This window comes from Psammomys obesus, unplaced genomic scaffold, assembly GCF_907164565.1.
Source record: "Psammomys obesus unplaced genomic scaffold, mPsaObe1.curated_primary_1811, whole genome shotgun sequence".
Classification (NCBI taxonomy): Eukaryota; Metazoa; Chordata; class Mammalia; order Rodentia; family Muridae; genus Psammomys; species Psammomys obesus.
This window is the reverse complement of record NW_026596073.1, coordinates 21,809,066-21,826,209: the sequence shown is the minus strand read 5'-3', so window position 1 is coordinate 21,826,209 and position 17,144 is coordinate 21,809,066. Positions and strand designations below refer to the sequence as shown.

The 17,144-nt window shown below is 43.8% G+C and overlaps 1 protein-coding gene across 6 annotated transcripts in view; it reads left to right on the top strand.

The window, feature by feature from the left end:
- Nucleotides 1-17,144, top strand: part of Fndc3b (fibronectin type III domain containing 3B) — a 296,408-nt gene that overhangs the window by 81,564 nt on the left and 197,700 nt on the right. For all 6 annotated transcript variants that reach the window (XM_055625918.1, XM_055625922.1, XM_055625916.1 and 3 more), the window contains exon 3: nt 14,376-14,451. In XM_055625918.1, the coding sequence (XP_055481893.1) occupies nt 14,376-14,451 (76 nt within the window). The remainder of the gene's footprint in view (nt 1-14,375; nt 14,452-17,144) is intronic.

The following is a 17,144-nucleotide window of genomic DNA, read 5'->3' as shown; positions in this document are numbered from 1 at the left end:
AGAAGACCTGACAACACTGGCTTGGGTTCTAAGTAGGTTGATGGACAGGAATAACCTCTGCGTCTGCTGGGGACATGGCCCTCATCCTGTACTCTCATCACCTCACTTGGCCTCTGAGCTTGACTCTGTTTCAGGTGATCATTGTAAACCTTTTCACCCATGACAGCACGTCTCATGCTCATGTGTACCATATTTTAGTTTTAAATATTTTGTCCTTTGACAATTTTCTTTGTGTGCACTGTTCTTTCATTTTGACGGGAATCATTCCCATTCTTAGGCACACTTAACTACTGGGCACTCATGGATGCAGCCTGTCTCTGTTGACTTCCTGGTGACAGACTGTGGAGCAGGAGGCTTGGCGTGACTGGCTTCCTAGGAAGGTTTATGTAACCTCTCCTACAAGCTAGGACCCATGTATTGCTTTCATCCCCTGCCAGTGAATAATGTTTGAGCTGAGCGCTTACCAGATCTGATGCTGTGGTTCTTCTGTTGCTGTCCAGTTGGGGGACAGCGAACAGTCTGAAGGGTCAACCCTTCCACAGTTAAAGCTCGAGATTCTTTAAATGAGGTCTTTATTGAGAGTTCTTAGAAAAGTAAACTTGCTGTTACTGCCCAGATGAAGCTTTTTTTCTGTAGACCATATGCCTTAGTTTTCCTGTTGCAGGAGTGAAATACTCTGACAGAAGCACCTTAAGGGAGGAAGGCTTTGTCTTAGCTCACAGTTCAGGGTGCAGCACACCATGGCAGGGAGGTCAAGACAGCAGGAGCATGAAGCAGCTGTCACACTGCATCCCTAGCCGGAAAGCAGTGGGATGAACACATACACGGGCTCAGCTTGTTGGTGCCTTTTGTGCATGACAGCGTCCCAGGCTAAGGATGGTCCCAGACACAGTTAGAATGGGTCTTCTTGGGAAAATTAGTGCTAGCAGCATAATCCCCCACAGGCCCAGCCCCCAGACAGTCTAGAGCCTGCCAGGTTAAGAACACTAATCGCAACACACATGCAGGTGTTTCTTTGAACAAGATGATAAGCGATAGATTTCCAACCTCTAATCTTTCTGTTTTGAAAAAATCTATTTGTCACATTGGATGTGATATAATAGCCTTTGAAGTACATCATATAGTAAAAATAATTTATATGTGCTGGAAAATTAGATTTTCTATATCTAGACTATATTAAGAAATGTTAGTACATAATTGTTTCTGGTAGGCATTTTGTGGTCAAATGATAGGTGTAAAAAATAAATCTGTCATACTCCAAACCTTAGACCATAGCAAGCAAGCCACAGAGAACATGAATCTCCAGTTCTGAATGTAGATATTCATCTTCATTTTTCCCTCTCTTTACTCCTTCCCACCTTCTGTTTATATAACCTGGGTTCAGCTCCTTTCAGGTCATACTACTTCCCCTGTTTAAACAGCCATTGCTCTCAGTCACTTCCCTCTTAGCTATGATGTCATAACTTGAAGTCCCCTGAAGCAGCAGAATTCCATGCTGTTTCAGCCCTCTGGTAATTGCTTCTCAGCCTCCAAGTTTTTTATTTTTACTTTTTCACAGACAACCATCAGATCAGTTCATCTGAAAAAGGGGACATAGCTTGTGTTTATGTTTACCTGGGTAGTCTCCTGTCTCCCTATCCCTGCTCTGTGCTTTCTGTTTCCTGCTCCTTGCAGGGATTAGGGAGGCCTTTGGATACAATGGACAGACATTAACAGGTCTTCTGCTTTGCAAATAATTGGGCAAATGCAGACCACGAAGGACGGGAAGCAATTGTGATCTGATCTTGAGGTTAGCTTACTGAAGAGTACACACTCAGAAAGCACCCCCCCCAAAAAAAAAATGGTAGGAGTCACACAGCATAATTGGGATAATGGCACTAGTCCTATTCTTCAAGTCTGATGTTTGGCACACATCATTGATCGACTGCTTGAAGATGTTAGCATGGGGCTGTCACGATAGCTTGTGTCATAGATACAGGTCAGTCTACGTTATTGCTTGTTTTTTTTTTTTTTTTTTTCTGTCTCCTGTTCACTGCCCAGTTATTGTAGCCTTGCTGTCTTCTGCTTGAGAAGGAAAGGAACCAGACAGAAGTTTTTCATAGAGCCTGTCTGCAAATTGTATCTGTTATGTAGGTATAATTATGTTTTTATAAACTTTATGTAAGCTATGGCATTTTTAAGGGCTCCTGGTGTTGGTGCAGTGGAGACTTGGATAGTAGAGGTCATTTTCCACCACAGATAGTGTGGCTACTGCTATCTACTTTACTTCTTAGACTCTCCTGTATTTGTAACTCACTTTTTGGTGGTTGGGTGCTTTGAACCCTCCTGCCTTACAGTAATTGCCCTTCTACCCCCTGCTCCTTCACCCCATGCTCATTGAATGTGTCATGAAGACAATATCCCCCCAGGTGCGAGCACATTCTGGAGAGAGGGCAGATGGCTGGTTCTGGATTGGTTACTCTGTAATCTCAGGGGGTACTTGGGATAAGCAGTCTGTGAATTGGGCTCTCCCACATTTTTTTTTTCTTTAACAATGCAACAGATAAAATGACTTTTCATTTTCCTCCAAGTGAAAGTGTGATTTGTGAGCTTGCTGGTCACTGGAAAACTTTTAGTCTAAACAGCTTTTAGTTGAGTGGTTGATTACTTGTGGACAGTGAGTTGCACTGTTCGAAAGAGTGAATTTTAGTTCAAAATTTGATTTGTTTGCTTCGTTTGAGAAGGCAGATTCGCCTGGCTTCGGCCTGGCTTCGTTTGTAGTGGTAAGCACTTCCATGAGTTTTCCATCACACAGTTTACAAACAGGGTTGTTCCTCTTGGGGCAGGGATGTGGCTCAGTGGGTGAAGCACCTGCAGTGTCCACAGCCCGAGGACCTGAGTTGGTATCTCCACTACCCTGGCCACATCTGTAATTCCAGTATTTGGGAGTCAGGGTGTTGAAGACAAGGGCACCTGTGGACCTTGTTGACCTGCTGGTCTAAGCAGTTGGTGAGCTCTGGGTTCAGGGAGAGATGCTAGCTCAAAAATAAGATAGAGAACAATAGAGGGCGGTACTCTTCACAAGTATAGAAGTGTACTCTCCCTCTTTCTCTCAAACACACACACACAAATTCACACACACACACCCTCACTAGTTCATGTGATTATGAAGACCTGGCAAGTGACAGGCTAAGGGATGTGAGAACCAAGTGACGAGGGTGTCTAGAGGTCTGATTTTCCTTTGGAGAAGAAGATTTTCAGATCCCAGCCTAGGTCTCTGTAGGTCCCAGGGGCTTTATTGGGAATGATTCTTTCCCTGAGATGGGCAACAGCTCCCTTCTGGGGTCAGTGCTGTTGAGAGTTGTGGTGAACATGGAAGGGTAGCTGTGCTTCTTCCTTGTGGAGATGGAGGTAGTGGGAGAGGGCTTCTTGACTCCTTTTCTCCAAAACCCACCCTTCATTTCTATTCAAAAGGCAAATCACTGTAGAGGCAGGTTTTTAGACTCGAGGAGCCTTGTTGTAAGACATGAAACTAGTGAGGTTTGTGGTGGATTGTCGGAGTGCAAGGCTAGCCTGGTCAGCAGAGTTCCGGGACAGCCAGGGTTATATGGAGAAACTCTGTCTTCTGTTCCTCACCCCCAAAAGGAAAGACTTGAAACTATTAGGTCGTTTGTTTTTCTTTCTGAATTTGTAATTATTCTCTTATGTAATGCCAGGGTGAAAACACCAACTGGGTTTTACTCTTCAGAAGGACGGGGAATAAATGGCCCTTCAGCTGCTCAGTCATGTCTTGAAGCTTTCACTGGTCTTGAAGGAGGGCTGCAGGTCTTCCAGGAGATAGGGCTCAGTGTCTTGTGGGGTGGGATTGCCCTGTGTTCCCTGAACCACACCCACTTGCTAGGGAGCTCCTCCTTTTCTTTGTTTCAGATTGAGAAAGGGATGCTTGGACTTTGACTCCCCTCACGATGTTAATTACATGTTCCAAAATCATGTGTTCTGTTAAAAATCACTTACGCACAGCCTTGGAAAGAACTCTAAGCAAGGAGTTGCTTCAGGGTGCAAAATATTGTTCTGGAGGCCTTGGGAAATAAATCTCAAGAGTTAGTTCATTTACCACCAAGACATATTTAGTCAGTGTATATAAACAAAAGAAGTCACAGTGTGCCTGGATATTATTTGTCCCAGATGGAGTTTAAACTTGGCTCACTATGCCATGCTGATGTCATGGTGCATCAGCTGGCCCCAAATTAGATGTGCAGAGAATCAGCTATGTGCTTGTGTACACCGGGGCTCATGGGGAGGAGAGGCAGGGCAGACTGGAAAATCTTTGTCACATTTTTTTTTCCTTTGCCCTGTGCAGAGACTAGTGCCTGTCCTGAATTTGGACTTAGGGCAGAAAGAGTGAAGAACTGGAAGGATCAGTGACGTTCAAGTTGGCATTTGCATGCACTTAAGGTCCTTGTTCTTCTGAGACTAGGAGTGTGCTCTGTCTGCCTCTCCAACAGCTCCTTAGTGAAGAGACTCCGGCCCTCAGATACAAGCAGGAGAACTGGAAAGCATTATTTCTGACCCCACCCCTACGAGGACAGGCTTGAACCTGTTAGATGAAGTTCTACTGCTAAGGCATATCTTCGTTCCCTAAGTGTTGCCTCTTTTTTGTAAGACAAAGTTCTTCTCCCGCTTCCCACCCTGCCCCCAGGTTTTCATGTAGCCCAGCCTGGCATTGAACTCACTTTGTAGCCAAGGCTGGCTTTGACTTCCTGATCTTAACCTCCACCTTCCAAGTGCTGGACTTGACAGAACACGTGGTTGTTTCCCCAAAGCTTTACAGTTTTGAAGATAGGTTTCAGGCTTTTTACCTTGACACCATTAAGGAAGACAATTGCCTTAAACTTTGTAATGGTCCTAAGTATCCATTTGTATGTAACTGTTTTGCTCTGGGTAACTGGTTAACCTTTTCATCCCTGTGTTGTGGGTAACCTATCAGTGAGTTGCCTAGGTATCTAGAAGGCCAAATGCTTGAAGCATCCTGAGGGATCTGTCCTGAGTTTGCATCTTCAGTGTGCTTTGAGAGGATGGCTTTTGGGTGAGAAAACACCCAGAATGCCAAGTAGTTCTGCCTGTATGAGCTCTTGCAAAAAATTTATTGTAGAGTTATCATGCTGGAAGTTTTACTCCTGGGTGTGTATATATATGTGTATATATATGTGTATATGTATATATATGTGTGTGTGTGTGTATGTATATGTATATGTATATATGTACACACACAAGAGTAACAGGAGTTAGTTTCCTACAGAGACTCGACTTAACATTCAGAGCATGATTATGCAAAACAACCGAGAGTTTTAGAAACATCAACTGTGAATTAACTGATAAATAGATGAACCAAGTGTATGTTCAAAAATGGAATATTACTTAGGAGAAAAAAGAGAAAAGAATGAAGTAGTGACGAGATGACACAGACAGCCTGGAAAACTTTTTGTTAAGCGAACAATTTGTTCACATTGTATTAATTTTGCCTTTATATAAGGTCCACCATGAGCAAATATAGAGACTAGAACTACATTAGAGGGCTGGAGGAGTTGCGGGAAGATGAAGAATGAAGCTGGGTATTGAAAATTTCCTACAGTGTTTTGTGTCATGGGTACCAACTATGTGGATGCACCAAAAATACTTCATGGACTCTGTGGCATGTTGGTCTCAATAAAAGTACTAATACAAAATATTTGAAATTAAGAACTCAGAAATCAAACAGCCAAATAGGGCCCTGTCCTGGATTCATAAGTGAGCAACTTTTTCTTTTCTTTTCTTTTTTGCTGGCTTGCATTATGACAATCTTAATTAGAAGCATTTCCAGGCAGATGACATTGTTTCAAAGCTGCAAGGAGCTTAGATTTCAGAACCTCTGCATGTGCATTCCAGCTCACCCCTGTTGTCAGGATCTGAGGAGGCTGAACAGAACCTGGGGTGCCCGTGCTTGGGGGGGGACGGATACCCCAGGGAGCCAGAGAGACTGAGCAGCAACTAGGTCAGGGCGAGTTTAAATTTTATGGAGACCATGAAGCATGGCAAATTTGGTACATTGTTTTTCTTCCGTCTCCCTCACTTAATGCAGACTTACCAGTGGTAAAAAGCAGTAGTAATAGCTACTAGCTGGGTGAGACCCGCTCCTGTGTGAAGTGGGTCAATATTCTTTGCTTTTTATAAGTGAGGAAATACAGGCTTTGAAGGTCAGGTGGGCTACCTGGGACCAAGCCTCCATCTTTTAGACTGACTCCTTTCACTGTACCCTTAGACACACGCTTATACCTAAGTTTTTAAACAGTGCAGAAAAAAAAACCTAATTAGGTTAGCAAAGACTGGCCTAATGACTCATCATTTACATCTTTAAAATGTTCCTTGGAAGGCAGCTCTGGCCTGAACCCCACCTATAGGTGATAAACCTTATGTGCATGGGAGCTTGTTCTTAGGTTATTTATGATGATGATGATGATGATGATGATGATGATGATGATGATGATTTGCAGTTGGAAGATTGAATTTTAAGAGATTCTCTCCCTCCCTCCCTTCATCCCTACCTCTACCCCACCCCCGTGTGTGTTTGTGTGTTTGCACAGCAAACATTTTACTGAGATATATCCTCAGCTTAGGAGATGCTTTTTCTTATCTGCAATTAGGTTTCCTTTTTAGGCCATTTTGAGTATGATAAAGGCTAAATTACAATGTCAAGAAACAAGGAAGCAAAAATCATTCAGCTAGTTTAACCTGGAATTACTTTGGAATCAAAGTACATCTTCCAGAGATATGATTAACTTTGGACTGAAGAAGCAGTGTGGGGATTCTCCTTAGATTCATAATTAGGTTTCTTTCCCAATAAAACTTTTCTTTTGGGTCTGCACAGGTGTAGTAGGTAGAGGGACTGTCCACAGTGACTTCCATGGGCTGGCCAGAGGAAAAGGGTTAGGTCGATTGCTGAGAGCTTTTCTGGCTAGTTGTTGAGAGCATAAGCTAGAAAACCAAAAGAGAAAGGAAAGAGCGTGTAGAAGAAAGGAGCATCAGGCACACACAGGGCTGCTGGAGCAGCAGTAGACGTGGGAAGGCAGGAGGAGGAGGAGGCAGGAGGAGGAGGCAGCAGAGATGCAGGCCAGTGGTAGCAGAGGGAAGGCAGGTGCTTTACTGGACGGCAGAATTAGAGTGACAGCAAGCAGGGAGTACCAATACAGAGAAACTGTGACGTTCATGCTTCTAGAACTGAGTGCAAGGCTTACACTTTGTCCAGCCCAAGCCAAGTTCCAGCTCAGCTCAGCCACTTTGTAGTCAAGCGACTTTGGACCAATTTCTTTTGTGTTCTTTAAGCTTCAGTTTTCCATCTATAAAAATTGGGTTAATAATTCCTACTTGGGATACCATATGGGTTTGATAGTTAACTTATCAGAGTCACTGTAAGAAAAAAACCTAGGAAAACGTGTTGCTAAAGTAGCTGGCATCATACTAAATTAACTTTAAAGATGCCAAATAGACTGTTGAGAGACATTCCATCTCTTATTTTGTTAAGGATTTGTTTTTAGTTTCTGTTTGTGTGTGTGTGTATGTTGGTATGCACATGTATGTGAGTGCCAGCAGTGGCCAGAGGAACACGTCTGGTCCTCTAGTGCTGGAGCCACAGGCTGTTGTGAGCCACCCACGGTGGGTGCTGGGAACTGAATCCCAACCCTTTCTTTGCAAGGTCAGCAAGGGCACTAACTGCCAAACTACTTCACCAGTGCTGTGAACCTCCTATCTTTTGAGAAAATCAGGTATTAAAACACCCGGGACCTGATGTGCCGCGGTGTGAGCCATGGTCTGCAGAACCCACCTGCTGCCTTCTTCGCTCCTAACACCTCTGCCAGCTTTGGAATCTGGCTGCAGGGTGACGGATGAGCAGGGCAAGATCACGGGCACTCTCTTCTTCCCTGCTGCATCTTTGTGGTCTACCTGCTTGCTTCTTTAACCTGGGGAAGTTTTTGAGAGTGAATTCTTACTCCAAAGGTGAGTCTTGGTTGTTGCAAACCATCACTTTCCTTTTGGAGAAAATGGATTAGACTCAGAAAACAGATGCACCTGAGAGCTCTTGTGCTCTGTGCCAGAGAGATGAGTCTGTCGAAGGTGTGTATGGATAGGTATGGCTTTGAGAATCGGAAGGACGTGTGTGTGTGTGTGTGTGTGTGTGTGTGTGTGTGTGTGTAGCCCTATGCATGTGAAGGTGTATGTGTATTACATGTGTACATGTGTGTATTACATATGTACAGGTGTGGGGGCATTTGTGTATGTGTATAGCTTTGGGGGTATATGTGTGTATAAGTGTGGGAACATGTATGTGTACAGGTGTGTGCATGTTTCTGTATGTACAGGTATATGCATACAGTTGTGTGTATGGGGTATGTGTGTATACACATATGTACAGGTGTGTGTGTATAAAGGTATATGTGTACAGGTGTGAGTGTGTGTTTGCATATAAGCACATGTGTGTGATCATATAAAATACAGGACTAGAAGCTGCTGCTCCCTTCATGCAGTCAAGGGTTCATTTTTAAGAACTTTTATGGTGCTGGTGTGGTGGTAGTGTGTTTGCCTAGTTTTTGTGAGGCCCTGGGTTCTATCCTTAGCACGACTAAATGGTCAGACGAAATGGGAAAAATGCTCTTAGACAGGATACAGGGAACCCTTATTCACAGGGAACCCTTCTGCAGCTCTCAGGCCCTCTAGATCTCCCCTAAGGTAACTCTTAGGTAATTGGGAATGTTGGCTCTGCCAGAGAATTATCTCCACCTGAGTCAGCTCAGAGCCAAGCAGGTCTCACAGTGTGCTAAGTGGAGAAAGCTGCAGCAGTGGCAGAGCGTCTCCTCTCCTCCTGAGGCTCTTGATCTTGTGGGTACCACCTGGAGCTTGCAGGGAGCTGCAGAGGTTGTGTTCATCTCTGACCAGTCAGTACTGCCCTCCCACGGAAGCATCTCTGATGGACTGCTTCTCTGAAGGGATTTACTCAGGTGATGGTGGCATGTTGGGAGGAAACCTTGGTGTTTTCCCTCAGCACTCTCCACCTCTCCCTGACCCCTTCCTTTCCTTTCCTTTCCTTTCCTTTCCTTTCCTTTCCTTTCCTTTCCTTTCCTTTCCTTTCCTTTCCTTTCCTTTCCTTTCCTTTCCTTTCCTTTTCCTTTTCCTTTTCCTTTTCCTTTTCCTTTTCCTTTCCTTTCTTTTCCTTTCCTCTTCTTTTCCTCTTCTTTCCCCCTCTCTCCCACCCTTCTACCCTTCCTTCCTTCCTTCCTTCCTTCCTTCCTTCCTTCCTTCCTTCCTTCCTTCCTTCCTTCCTTCCTTCTTGAGACAGTGTCCCTTATTGGCCTGGCATGTTCAAGGTCTGATTGGCGGGCTGGCTAACCAGCAGGCATGAGGTGTGCACTTGACTCCACCTCACTAGAGCAGGACTTACAATTTCTTGCTCCAAGCCTGGTCCTTGGGTGGAGCATTTATTTCTAGAGTGCTGCTGCATTTAACTTTTTGCTCAGTTGTATTCTAAATCTTGTTTTGCTTTCTTCGCATTAGGAAGAGTGGTCAGTTCTGTTCATCTCGCCTTGCTCACCTGCCTCATGCTTATTTCAGACTTTGTGGCTCGGGTGGCATTTGCTGTTGGAACAGATCTGATGAAGCAATCTAGCCTGAGGTTGGAAGCAGGCATGCTTCCTTCTTTGGCAGCTTGGTTCTGTGTCAGTATCACTTGGAAAGAAAAATCTGTGATCCTTCTTTTTTTCCAGTTTGACAAGAGACAGCACAGTGTGACTTTGTTTAATGCTGACTTTGAAAAGCAGAACATGGCCAGTGAATGAACAGAAAATGATGAAGCTGAGAGGCTCAGCACGAATGATCTACTACTGTATTTTTCTAAATGGAACACAGTATCCTAAAGGGAACTCATAGCAGCTATGTCGGGGGGGGGGGAGGATAGCTATGGGAAGAGAGAGAGGGTGAAGCAGAAGAGAACTGACTCCCCTGGCACAGAAGGTTCAGTGCCCTTCGTCTGCCAGGATGTGACTCACGCTCCTCTAGGCTGTGTGATGCAAGGCCTGGTGCTGGTGGCTCATTCATGCCTGTTGTCAGGACAGGCCATTGGGCTGCTATGTCGAAGCTTTATTTTTATCTCTGTCATTGATAGTGACAGCGGCACAGTGGTCAGTCTCTCCCAGTAAAATAGAATGCTTTCTCCTAAAAATACCCAACACCAAGTTCAATACAGCTCGTTCCACTTGTGACTTTCGCTCTTGTGAGAAGAGAGATTGGTATTAGGAGGCACAAACTTTGCCTTATATCTAAGGTAGCTGGCTAGATTACAATCTGATTGCCATAGCAACCTAGCATTAGTGAAAATTACATGAACGAAACATTTGATGAGAGGTAAGACGCCTAAAAGCCATTTATCTGTCATCTTTCTCCTTGAAGAAGTGAGGTGGCAGGGATTAGGAACTGAATTCTGTAAGCTGCTGTGTGTGTATGTATGTATGTGTGTGTGTAGGATAGAGAGGGAAGGAGGGGAGAGAGAGAGTGTGCAACACACATGCACTTTACACATATTCTTCGGAGGAAGCGGATGCTTCTAGCCATGCTTTGAATTGTGGCCTGCTGTCAGTGACCACAGAAGACTGTCACAGCGTGGTAGGCAGAATATGTGACATCAATTCAGAAATCCTTTTTCTTGTCTGGGACTTTCCGTAATATTGCTGTGTGGTATTTTTAGGGCCATTGCTGACAACTGTGTGGGAGAACACAGTATATGAATCTGGAGTTGTCAAAGAGGAGTAAGGCTTACTCCATGAGAAGAAACACACGCTGATACTATAAATCCGACCAAGTATCCTTAGCTGAGAGGCTTCCCAGGGGAGAGTCTGCTAATATATTTTGCTAAATGGACATAGTATTGAAATTCCCTCTAAATTTTTATCGTTACTGCTTAATGTGCAGACCTCATCAGAGAAGTCTTTATGTGCAGCGGATGCTGGTAAATAAACTCACAACTGTTTAGTATATAGAAGTCTCTGTGGAGTGCTCAGCCATAAATGGGACATGCATCACACTCCCTTTTCCCCAAGGCATGGGGACCATCACAGAAGATGGTACAGAAAGATTCTCAGGGCCACAGGTCAGGGAGGCTGGACTGAAACAGTGTGTTCTGGTCGTGACGGAACTACGCACATGTACTCAGAGCAGCTGTGGATGTCTGCACACAGTCAAGCCAGTGAGCATTCTAGCCTAGAAAGATGAGAGGCTCACCTTGCCCCTCTGCTTGAGGAACTAGTGGGAGCTGATGGCAGTGAGATGGAGGATGGAGAGAGTCAGTGGCTTCTCTATGATGACCAAGCTCATCATGGATGGATGGTACCCATGAGTATTTGGGCAACAAGTTAAACTCAGTGTGTTCCTGTCGGGGGAGGACAGAAAGTAGACAGCGAGTCTGGGAGGAGTTAGTGAGGAGTGACTGTGATCAAATATATTGTATACATGTATAAAAGTCTCAAAAAATAAAAGTCATTGTATTTTTTAAAAGGAAATTGCATTTTTATGAGTCCTTAGACAAATTCTAGCATCATTATGATGGAATCGACACAACCTGCTTTATGTTTAAACCTCTCAGCATAAGCTTATAATGTATGCCTGTAGAGTTAGGGCAGGGAAAGAAGTCAGCGGACACCCAGACTCTGTTCTTGGTTGTCTTTGACAACCCCAAATTTATGTACTCTCTTCTCCTACACAATTTTCAGCCCTGGCCCTGAGAATACAACTCAGCAGTATTATGGGAAGTCCCAGGCAAAAAAAACAAATGACAAATTAGAAAGTGATTAGTTATCCTAAGGACATTTGTACGACTATTGCTTATCTGTCTTGTCACGCTGGTCATTATTGTAATTCACAGGGCCCATGCCTGAGTAAGACTGGCGATGCCCTTTCTTCTCTAGCAGCTTATGCTGATTGCATCTTATGGCACTTTGAAAGTTCACCAGTAGGGAAGAAGCTTTTGAGTTAGTACCAGCTGGATTTCTCTGTGCCCCGCGACCAAAGTTTGTGTTGTCTTCAGCAATAGGGTCTTATCTATCTAGTTGGCAACCAAGAGCAACGGCAATAGTTCATATGAATCTGGGAGGGAGGGGGTCTAACCAGCAGCTCCAGGGGTGATATCCCACACCTGACTCTGAGTCTTTTTTTTTTTTTTTTTTTTTTTTTTTGCCAACCTACGCTTCTGGGCAAACATTATCCCCTGTGTAGGGGAACTCCAGTTAAACTCTTTTATATGAAAAAAAAAAATTTTAGGAAGCTAATAAAAGTACTAGATTTCTTTAAAATCCTTACTATATCCTTTCATCTCTCTATTGTTCTACTTTCCCATTCCTCTTTCCACTTAAACCTCACCTCTACTATTCCTCCTTTCACCTTCATATTGCTTGTATTTTGTTGCCCCTCCCCCCTTTGCTTCATTTTCCTCCCTCTATTAAAGCGCTGTTTTCCTGGGTGTAGTGTAATAGAGCTGTGATGTATGTTTATGTAAAAACAAAGCTGACTCAGACAGTTTCCGTGTTATGAAAGGATGACTAAAGCCTCCGGCTGGCAGAAGGGTTGGAGATGCTTTAATCCCCCTGGAGATCTAAAGGATTTCCTTTTGAGTTCTTAAAGTGGCAAACTGGCTTCACATTGGTGAGTACTGTGATGGGGAAGCCCGAAAGATTATGCATGCAGTTATTGTGGGGGGAAAGCAAATTGTCTTGAAACAGTTTATCCTTCAGAATAATGTGAAGCATCTGAGATGAGGCTTAGGCTGCTTTTCCCTGAATGATCCTGGTGATTTTACAGTTAATGTATTTCATAATTAAAAGGAATCCATGCCTCAGCAGCATCTCCTGCTGTGAGTTACTCATTGGACAAAATATGTGGATGTTAAAGTTTTATACTATAAATGACACGCCTTTGATCTGAATAGTGTTACAAAGCAGATAAGCTGTGGTATATAAGAGAAGTTGATATTTAAATTACACCTCAGGGGAGCCTTTAAATTTTTTTTTTAATTTTATTTTTTAACTTATGTATATGTGTGCAATTCTACGTGAGTATGTTGTGCCACCTATGTCTGCAGTGGCTAGAAAAGATGTGTTGGGTCGCCTGGAACTGGAGCTGCAGGGGCTTATGAACCACCATGTGGGTGCTGGGAACTGAACTGAGGTCCTCAGCAAGAGCAGTAAGGTGTCTTAAACACTGAGGCGTCTCTCCAGTATCCAGTCTTATGAAATCTTAATTCTAAAGCTTAAATAATCTTGTGAGTCAGTTTTCCTGCCATCAGTAAGAGCATGGGGCATGGGGCTAGATAGTCAGATCTTATCCTAATGGCAGCTCAGTTAAAGAAGGAAACAACCACTTAAAACAATTATTGATGTGATTAATTAATTGCAGTTGTAAGTTCTACAAATAAGAGTAGGTGCAAGCTATTAAGGGAGGCAGTGCTCTGGGGGTGTAGGGACAGATCTCAAGGAAGAAGGTCCAGTCTGCTTGAAGGTTTCCGTGTGATAGAGTAGGTGCCCTGAGGAGCTGGGGAAGCATGAGAGCAGCATCTTGTCTGTGTCTACAGACAGGATAGGTGAAGGTATCTACCATCGCTGATCTTATCCCCACTGACACGCAGCTACACTTACGTTTTCAGTTTTAAATCAGTGCTTTTTCCTTTTGCTGCCCTTTGATTAGAAGTAATTCTGTGAATCTTTCCAAGCAAGCATGCTTCACTCGAGCTACCTGCCCTCTTGTGTTTTGAAAGTTATCTTAATGTGAAATATCTGTGTCTGTGTGAAAAAAACAACCCACTAATTCTAGGCTATATACTGAAACGTTTGAGAGTTTGCTGAGGTTCGTTTATTTTATGCTCTTTATTATTACTTTAAGGGTTTGCCTGCAGTTGTTCTTCTCTAACCTGTTTAATTGCATAAATTGCCTTCTATTGTTATTTAATACAGTCGCATCTCCCAATAGTGGTAGGTCAAACATTTATTTATTGTGCAGCTTTTCTTTGTAAAGCTCTTTTTATGTATTGTTTTTCTAATTTAAGTTTGTGTCTAAACTCATGAAAGAGAAAAGGAAATTGTGTTTTCAAAAAAAAGTGTAGTATAATTGAATTTTTAAGTTATATAAAATAAACAATATACAGCAATACACTTGGTGTATTCCTGTAGTTCCTAAAATTTGGGGAGGGTTAAGATTTATACCCTAAACTTTAGGCTAACACAAGATTCGGTGTCATGTGCTTTCTGCCCAGTACAGAACCTTGGATTGGAAATGAGGCAGGGTACCCAGGGCATTGGTTTAACTGGAAGTCTCCATTGTTTTCACAGGTTATTCTTGTCCAAGTTAACCCAGGTGAGACCTTTACCATAAGAGCCGAGGATGGGACACTGCAGTGCATCCAAGGTAAGGAAGTTTCTTGAGAAACATTCTAATTAAAGGATTTCCTCTTCATCAAAAGGGAAGTAAGGTTTTTTTTTTTTTTTTCCTCTGTATGATCTTCTAGAAGCAAATATATCTCCTCTTTATTTTCCTGTCATATGGTCTCAAGTATATATGGTGGTTCTCTCCACATGATAATTTCAGTAGTGTTATGTGTTGGATACCTGCTAATTACTTATTGCTGAGTGGCTTGTTACAGCACATTTGTTACCTCTGTTTCTGTGGACCAGGGAGTGGCTTAGCTGTGTCCCAGTCCTCTCACAGTTCGAGTTCTACGTCCAGGCACACTCAGATGGTTGTCGGTGACATTTAGTTTTGGAGGGCTACTAAAATGTCTACCACTTCTTTGTTAAGTGGGTATCTCTGTGCAGACATGTGGTAATGAACCCTCGTGGCAGCTGGCTTCATGAGACTGACTGCCTTCAAGGTAAGAGGGAGTCAGAGGGGTGCTCCTCCCAGCCACTGCAGAAGGAGACTCAAGGTCATGAATACAGAAAGCAGCTGCCAAGCAGTGCTTACCACTGATGTTTCATGCCCTTCCCGCATGCTGCTCCCAGGCTTACCATAGTGCACTCTACTCAGGATACAGATCCTTGACCCTTAACAAGCTCCAAGTGGGAGTGAGCTGCTGTGGCTACAGGTTATAAAGCACCGTGGCTAGGACCTCCCCTGGTTCCTGCCTGGCATGGTAAGGTGGTCCTCCATAGTGTTTCTGCATGGTATCCTCTGGAGAGATCTCAGGCGCACCTGCCCATGTGGAGGTCTGTGTGCAATAATGACGTCAGACCCACACCGGGTGGGTCTGTAAACATTGTCGTGTTGGAAGGGATAGCTCTTCTTCTTAGGGATTGGCACTGTGGGGCAGAGCAAAGTGTGATGTAATCGAGGTCAGTGTTAGGCTATGGATTAGACTGGAATCTAATCAGAAGACTTATTTATAACACCTGGACATGTTCACCAGCCCATATCTGGTGAGGGAATGTGTGTTCTTTCTGCTTTACTGTAAGGGGCTTCCTAGAAACTGTTGCCTTTTCTATTTCATTGTTGAGAAAACAGCAGACTGCTTCATCATTCAAGACTTCCTTGGATCTGTAAGAACAATAATTTACAACTTAAAAATGAGCATATGTTAGAGATTTAAGCCTAATGAATTTTAATTGGAGTTAAACTAGAATAATTTAATGATTGTATAAATCTTTTTTTTTTTCTGACTGTATTTTTCTAGCTACTGCCATTGGAATTATTTTTAGTATTACAGACTTAGTCTTCATTGACAAAAAGCAGGATGAAACTTGAGGTCAAGGAAGAGAGAGATAAACATTCTGAAACAGTGTGGGGTATCTTCTCTCTGCCTAGCATTCCATCATAAGTGGACATTGTCTGTGGTTATAAACCTCGAAGCCTGTCTCTTGCGGACATCACGCTAGATGATCTATGAAAACTTGTTTCTGTAGATTGAAGCTCAGGGGGTTTCAGTTCAGGAAGAAAGCAGTTTAGAATTCCTGCAGTTGGGACGTGGAGTCAGGACAGTCTGGATTTACACGGTTATCCCCAATTACATAGTGAGTAAGAATTCGAGGCCAGCCTGGGCTACAGTGACATCTCAAGCAAACAGTACAGCAGTTGAGTGTCTGGCTATGGTGGCACTGTTGCCCCGTGAAGCTTCAGATCATCTGTGTCCACCCCACCACTGAGAACGTAAGATAGGATCTCTGACAGCAAATTGCTGTATAGACGAACATAGATCCTTGCAGTTTATTTCAGAGGAATGTGCATGAATAGGAATATGTCTGTGCAGTGTTTGTGCACAGACATGTACATACATATTCATGGAGTCGACCTTTTCCTGAAAGAGTGAGTCCATGTCTGTAACTGGTGCACTCCAAGGGCTGTGCTGCAAATATGTTACTCCGTACACAAAGGGACCTTTGTGTTTATTCATGATGATTCTTGGCGATAAGTGATACTAACACCCTCCCAGTGATTTAAAAATGTCTCTGCCTAAAGCAGAAGGATGGAGTCTGTTTACCTTTGGCTGCCTCAGCCTTCCTAGTCTTTGTTCTTTTCTGGAGCCCCAGACTCTACTGTTATCTGCATTTGGGGCATGGTGGTCCCTGGCCCAGTTAATTGAATTGCCATTATACAAAATGAGAAAGACAGGGCAGGGACCCATGCTGTGTGCTGGGGTTTGGGGGACGGCAGGGCAGCTGGGTGACTGTAGGAACATGGAAGGGCAGTTGCCGGCAGGTGGAACTCAAAGCCTTGCTCCCATGTCTAGAGTGAAGGCACGGTCAGGCATGCACCCAGGCATCAACTTCCACAGCTTCCACCCAAGTGCCACCCAGCTGTGTGGAGTAGTCTTGTGGGCTGTGGGGACCGGCTGTCCATCACCGCTTCTGGCACAGGGTGTTATGGCTTTGATTTCATCCCTGTCACTGTGATATTTATTCTATTCTTGGGCTGTACTGTGTACATTCTCCATTAGTGAGTATGACAAACCCATGAGGAAGCTGAGGCCAATGGCGAGCGCTCACATTCTGAAAGAGGCGAAAACCACTTTTCATTCCCGGTGAAGCTGACTCTGCCACCTGACTATGGTTTTCTGTCAGGCATGTTATAAGAGTTATCCAGGAGTATACTTGGGGCAGGATGGGGCA